The 7,500-nt window shown below is 44.5% G+C and overlaps 1 protein-coding gene across 1 annotated transcript in view; it reads left to right on the plus strand.

Annotated features, from left to right (window-relative positions):
* The window catches only part of si:zfos-943e10.1 (GRAM domain-containing protein 2B), a 26,917-nt gene that overhangs the window by 9,163 nt on the left and 10,254 nt on the right, over window positions 1-7,500 (plus strand). Inside the window, exons 4-9 of the mRNA XM_048252920.1 lie at window positions 1,658-1,696; window positions 1,788-1,865; window positions 2,251-2,390; window positions 2,714-2,774; window positions 2,875-2,947; window positions 4,664-4,767. Coding sequence (XP_048108877.1) covers window positions 1,658-1,696; window positions 1,788-1,865; window positions 2,251-2,390; window positions 2,714-2,774; window positions 2,875-2,947; window positions 4,664-4,767 — 495 coding nt within the window. The remainder of the gene's footprint in view (window positions 1-1,657; window positions 1,697-1,787; window positions 1,866-2,250; window positions 2,391-2,713; window positions 2,775-2,874; window positions 2,948-4,663; window positions 4,768-7,500) is intronic.

Raw genomic sequence — 7,500 nt, forward strand, 5'->3', positions numbered from 1 at the left:
CAGTTAAGAGTAGCTCTGAATCCAAAGCATTTCTGAATAGCCTCATCTCACACTCACAAACCAGATGCGCTGAGATATTCCTGAAAATGGTACACACACACACACACACACACACTTATCTCAGCTCAGGACAAAAGCAGACAGACTAAACACAGGGAGAGAAAGTGCCCAAACCAGACACCACATGCCCTCAGGGGATCAAACTGGTTGGGGTGTGTGTGTGTGTGTGTGTGTGTGTGTGTGTGTGTGTGTATTCGTACAGGTGAGCCTATGAAGTGGAGTTTTCTAGTGCCTTTATAGCAGTGGAATTTTACAGACAAGGCCCGGCAGGTGTGTTTGTGTTTCTTCTGCCTGTCCAGGCAAAGCGCTGGTGCACACACACACACAGACATACATACACACAGCGCTGGTGCACACACACACACATAGACATACATACACACAGCGCTGGTGCACACACACACAGAGGGAGGAGTTATATTACATCAGTCTGCTTGAGGTGTCACCATTTGAGCTGAGACACTCCTCCTTGTGGAATGTGTGTGTGTGTGAGCACAGGAAACATACTCTGCTCTGCGTTGGGTACAGGCAGCTTGGGATCAGCTTTCTGTCCGACAGACAGCCTCTAGGGTCTTCAGCTCTTGGTCATCTCCGTTTCTCTCTCTCTCTCTCTCTCTCTCTCTCTCTCTCGTTCTCTCGTTCTCTCGTTTCGGGGCGCGGAGAGGGTCCTCTGCTATGAAAAGGTCTTGGAGTGTGCGCTTATCGAGAAAATTCGGAGATCGGCTGCACAGGTAAGACGCTGAGGCATAGTGAGATGTTATCTGATGTGCGGGTTACGGGCCCGTTAGCGGCTAGCGGTGCCCTCTGGAACGAGGCTAGCTGTGGTCCGGTTGGGGTGCGGCGTGTGAGGTCGCGGGCATCCTGCCTAAGATGATGCGCACACAGACGGGTGGAGTTTCAGTTTCAGTTACTAGACGGAAGAGAGTGCTCTTCTTTCTAAGAACACACACACCCTTTTGGAGACATATTGAAAAGAGGGTATTTACAGACACATTTTAAAAAACACAGACAAGAAAGCATTTTCACACACACACACACACACACTTACTTAGTTAGTACGTACACACACACAATTGTCTTTTTAAGAACACACAGAGAAGAGGATACTCAGCCGTCAGTGCCAGAAAGAGAAGCGCGCGCGCACACACACACACACACACACACACACACACACCAACCATCTGCTCATACCCATCATCACAAGACGGATCACTGTCACAAGGTTTATAATATGTGTTTTTTTTGTGTCATAAAGAAAAAAGTTGACCGCATCTTTCCGCTCATCTCCTATTGGTCGTTAGTGCGTGTTGTGAAATGTGTGTCGTGGCTCAGGGTTGGTCACTCATCAGTGACCCGTGGCTGGGATCTTCCGGTGATTTTCCCGGACCGTTTCCTCCTACGTGATTTGAATTTGTTTGTAAGTTATGCAATTATTACACTGTGAGCATATGGAATGCAGGTAGATGGTTCTGGTTTAGCACCCCAGAGAGCTTGTGTGATGTACAGGTAGATGGTTCAGGTGTGATGTACAGGTAGATGGCTCAGGTGTGATGTACAGGTAGATGGTTCAGGTGTGATATACTGGTGTGATGTACAGGTAGATGGTTCTGGTGTGATGTGCAGGGAGATGGCTCAGGTGTGATGTACAGGTAGATGGTTCTGGTGTGATGTACAGGTAGATGGCTCAGGTGTGATGTACAGGTAGATGGTTCTGGTGTGATGTGCAGGTAGATGGCTCAGGTGTGATGTACTGGTGTGATGTACAGGTAGATGGTTCTGGTGTGATGTGCAGGGAGATGGCTCAGGTGTGATGTACAGGTAGATGGTTATGGTGTGATGTACAGGTAGATGGCTCAGGTGTGATGTACTGGTGTGATGTACAGGTAGATGGTTCAGGTGTGATGTGCAGGTAGATGGCTCAGGTGTGATGTACAGGTAGATGGTTATGGTGCTCTGCTGTAGAGTGACACACTGACCGCACGTATGTGTTAGTTCTCCATCGATGCGTGTGTGACACACTGGCCAGTACACAAACGTGTGTGTGTGTGTGTGTGCATATTGTGTAGCCTACTGATGATGATGATGATGATGGTGGTGGTGATGAGAAGAAGAATGAGGTAATAAATCTCTCTCTCTCTCTCTCTCTCTCTCTCTCTCTCTCTCTCTAGTTCTATCTCTCTATCTCTCTAGGGGGGCCCCATCCCCAGTGGGAAGGTGAGGAAGGGCAAGTCGTCCAAGAAGAAGGCGGAGCCCCGCAAAGCCCTGAGTCTGGAGGAGTCTCAGCTCGAGAGCCTTCAGCCCAGCCACAGCCCCAGGCTACCCCCCATCAGGTACGTGTGTGTGTGTGTGTAGAGAGAGCCTTCAGCCCAGCCACAGCCCCAGGCTACCCCCCATCAGGTACGTGTGTGTGTGTGTAGAGAGAGTCTTCAACCCAGCCACAGCCCCAGGCTACCCCCCATCAGGTGTGTGTGTGTAGAGAGTATTCAACCTAGCCACAGCCCCAAGCTACCCCCCATCAGGTACCTGTGTGTGTGTGTGTGTGTGTGTGTCGTGTCTGTGTGTCTTGCGGACCTCATCAGTTGAGTGTTACTCCTGTAGTGTGTGTGTGTGTGTGTGTGTGCACGCATGTTAATATGGCTGTGTTGTCCTCTAGGTCTCAGACGTTTGACAGTGATCGATCATTTGAGAGGACCGACAGTATTGGCTCCAGAAGTGTAAGAATACTATAGAGTTGATACACACACACACACACACACCACATCCATAAAGTACAGAAATGTTCAACGGTCCTCATCATTGCTTTTTCCTGTGCAGAGTTTTATTAAGCACAACAAGACATTCCACAAGATCTTCCCTGATCTACCTGCCTCTGAAGACCTCCTCCACGGTGAGCTGTGTGTGTCTCTGTGTGTGTCTCTGTGTGTGTCTCTGTGTGTGTCTCTGTGTGTGTGTGTGTGTGTGTGTGTGTGGATCCATAGTGAGCAGTTGGCAGTCCTGCTGTGTTTGCCTATCTCCTAATAGGGCTGGGCGATATGGCTGAAAACTGTATCACGATATAAGTATGTCATATCAGTCGATATCGATAATTATTGATTTTTTTTAAGGACCAGAAGGGGAAAAAAGTTCAATTTAAACACTTTTATTTTAAACTTAACCTTCCTCTGATTTTAATCACCACAGTTATCAATCAAAGCAAACAGGGAAAAGAAATAGCAACATAATAATAATAATAATAATAATAATAATAATAATAATAATAATAATAACACTCAAATAAATAAATGGGCACATAAGTCTGAATGAAAAGCAGCACTGGTTGAAGCCTGGAAATATTGTAAACAAAGTAGCTTAATTTGCTAGTTTATCATAGTATATGGTTAGACTGTTCATTTTCCCCACGTGTGTTTAAGTTTCAAATGAATACTTTTTCTCCTTGGGACAGGCCCGTTTGAGTCTTGGAAAATACTTTTCCATTTGCATCGCGATTGGGATTATTAGAATTTAGCAGTCAATTTGAATGCAAAAAGTTTTGAACAAATTCACAGCCGCATAATGCTGCTAAACCTAATTTAATAGCAATTTAGCCAGTTGTCTTGCACGATTGTGAATGGATTACATGTGCATGCTGAGGAGGGATGCACCTGTTGAGAGGGCGAGAGAGAGAGTGTACGGGGCAAGGACTCATTGAGAGTCTGTGTTGAGGTAGGCCTACTTCTATCGCCTACTCTGGTAGAGTTGCACATACTACAATGCAAGCTATATTTAGCCTATTTATTTATGGGCAACGTAAGGCGGGAGGTGTGTGTTGCTTTTAATTATCGAATGTTCTATCGAATATATTTTTTATTGATATCGGTTACATGTCTATTGCGATACATATCGCTATCGCTTTATCGCCCAGCCCCATCTCCTAATGCAAACAGCAAACGTATAACACTTTATAAAGTATGTGTGTGTGTGTGTGTGTGTATATGTGGACACAGTGAGAGAAGTGTCACCCACTGGTCAAACACTCATTTGAATGTGCACTCTGGCATACATATTGTATGAGAAGGGTGTGCTTGGATGGAAGATATTGAGGTTGTGTGTTATTGAGAAATGAAATTAGCTGGTGTGTGTGTCTGTGTGTGTGTGTGTTTGTGTGTGTTTGTGCGTGTCTGTGTGTGCGTGTCTGTGTCTGTGTGTGTCTGTGTGTGTGTCTGTGTCCTGTGTGTGTGTGTGCGTACTCACTGACGTGCAGCAGCAGCTTGCTGTATGAGTCTGACGTCAGCTCTTTATCTGGCAGAGCTGCTGCTTAAGCCTTGTGTAACCTGGCCTTTTGTTTCTTTCTCTCCTTATCTCTCTGTCTCTCATTCCCTTTCTTTCTCTCTGTCTCTCACACACATACACACACACACATACATGCACACACATACACACACACCCTTTCTCTCTCTTTCTATCTCTCTCTCTCTCCCCCCACCCTCTCTCTCCCACCCTCGCTCTCTCTCTCTATCTCTATCTCTCTCTCTGTCCCTCTCTCTCTCTCTCTCTCTGTCCCCTATCTCTCTCTCTCTCTCTCTCCCTCTCTCTCTCTCTCCCCTCTCTCTCTCTCTCTCTATAGCGTACATCTGTGCGCTGCAGAAAGAGGTTCCGTATCACGGCCGTCTTTACATCTCTGAGAACCACATCTGCTTCCATTCCTCTGTGCTGCTCAAAGCCACCAAGGTAACGCGCGCACACACACACACACACACACACACACTTCATATAACACACACGCACACATACCTCACACAATCATCTGCTTCCATTCCTCTGTGCTGCTCAAAGCCACCAAGGTAACGCGCGCACACACACACACACACACACACACACACACACACACTTCAGGCCATCCTTAAAATATTTTCATTGTCAGAACTGACCGAATTTGCCGTAATTTAGAACCGACCCAAATATTATTTATTTTTTTCCCCTTTTAGTCCGACCGACTTGCCGGTTGTAAACTTGCGTTAATACCGACCGATTGTATTTACTCTAAACAACCAATACCAATACAAATGCAATAAAATAATATTTCTTTTAGTAGGCCCAAGTATTGTGAATATAAATTGCTCACATGCAAACGTGGGCTCACTTTTATGCGTGGGCTCACTTGGCGTCATCTCTACACCATTGGTTTCCACGATGTCACACCATGGCCTATGCTTCGCTTCATTCACACAACCGATAACGCTTTTATTTAAGTACCTAAGTTCTGAAAGAACTGTGGCCAGATATTTTCTCATCCCTTCTCCCCTAGTCTAGCGGTGACCGTGTCGGAGTATTGAAATTGGTTGTGGTCTGGTCCAGCATTTTCTAAATATGGTCCGCAACATGGAGACTGCTGGTTCATGGAGTCGTGGAGTGAAATTAGGCCCGATGCTTCATCTGATAATTTGCTGCGCAGTTGATCAAGAAAACCGTTGATCGAACACGTAAAAAGAAAACAAACGCTTGCTATCGGCGTCATTAAACATGGAGCCCTACAATTAAGTGCGGTGGTATGAGTATTCATTCAATGCGCGGCCTGGGCGCGAGAGTAAACTGAAACTAATCGATAACGTTGGTATCAAAGCTCCGCTTCAACCTGTTGGAAGGCTATTTATTTATTTAACTAAACTTACTAACCCGACCTTTGTTTTTGAACTTCCTTAGAAACAGAGCAGAGACTGTATAATATACTGTATAGCATTGAGTATTGTATAGTCAAATTTCATCATAACGCGGGCCAAGAGCTATTGTAGCCTTCTTTCTGGGTACATGTAGATGAGCCTTATGACCCAAAGGTCTGCCATGACCGCCCTCAGGTCAAAGAAGTTTGAGAAAGGCTGGTCTATATAACCTGCATCAGAATGAGGTTTGGTAATGTTGCGCCTGAAGGCACGGGTTGAAGACCCAGTCAGTTACGCTTACTATTACGCATTATTTGTGTAACCATTCCTACCAGAATCACTATGACCAAAATTGAACTTTTTTACTTTGAATCTTGGAAAAAAATATTGACCTACCAATTTACCCATTTTATTTTTTTTGGCTGTTACTGCAAACAAAAATATTTTAAGGATGGCCTCATATAACACACACGCACACATACCTCACACAATCATCTGCTTCCATTCCTCTGTGCTGCTCAAAGCCACCAAGGTAACGCGCGCACACACACACACACACACACACACACACACACACACTTCAGGCCATCCTTAAAATATTTTCAGTTTTGCTGCGAACTGACCTAATTCTGTCAATTTGTCCACCAAATATTTATTTTTTCCCCTTTTAGTCCGACCGACTTGCGGTTGTAAACTTGCGTTAATACCGACCGATTGTATTTACTCTAAACAACCAATACCAATACAAATGCAATAAAATAATATTTCTTTTAGTAGGCCCAAGTATTGTGAATATAAATTGTTTTACATGCAAACGTAATTCACTTTGCGTATTCACTTGGCCATCTCTACACCATTGGTTTCCACGATGTCACACCATGGCCTATGCTTCGCTTCATTCACACAACCGATAACGCTTTTATTTAAGTACCTAAGTTCTGAAAGAACTGTGGCCAGATATTTTCTCATCCCTTCTCCCCTAGTCTAGCGGTGACCGTGTCGGAGTATTGAAATTGGTTGTGGTCTATCCAGCATTTCGAAATATGGGTCCGCAACATGGAGACTGCTGGTTCATGGAGTCGTGGAGTGAAATTAGCCCGATGCTTCATCTGATAATTTGCTGCGCAGTTGATCAAGAAACCGCGATCGACGAAAAAGAAAACAAACGCTTCTGCTATCGATGTCATTAAACATGGAGCCCTACAATTAAGTGGTGGTATGAGCATTCATTCAATGTATGCTGCCTGCGCGAGAGAAACTGAAACTAATCGATAACGTTGGTATCAAAGCTCCGCTTCAACCTGTTGGAAGGCTATTTATTTATTTAACGAAACTTAATAGGAACGACGTTGTTTTTGGAACTTCCTTAGAAACAGAGCAGAGACTGTATAATATACTGTATAGCATTGAGTATTGTATAGTCAAATTTCAATATAACGTGGCCAAGAGCTATTGTAGCCTTCTTTCTGGGTACATGTAGATGAGCCTTGTTAAGGTCTGCCATGACCGGGCCTCAGGTCCAAAGAAGTTTGAGAAAGGCTGGTCTATATAACCTGCATCAGAATGAGGTTTGCAATATTGCGCCTGAGAGCGGGTTGAAGGAACCAATCAATTCACGTCCTGATATGCACATTTTGTAAATTCATTCCTACGTAATCACTCATGACCAAAATTCGAACTTTTTTACTTTGAATCTTGGAAAAAAAATATTGACCTACCTACTCCACTCCATTTTTATTTTTTTTGGCTGTTATCGCGAAAACAAAATATTTTTAAGGATGGCCTCATATAACACACACGCATC

This window comes from Alosa alosa, chromosome 9, assembly GCF_017589495.1.
Source record: "Alosa alosa isolate M-15738 ecotype Scorff River chromosome 9, AALO_Geno_1.1, whole genome shotgun sequence".
Classification (NCBI taxonomy): domain Eukaryota; kingdom Metazoa; phylum Chordata; class Actinopteri; order Clupeiformes; family Clupeidae; genus Alosa; species Alosa alosa.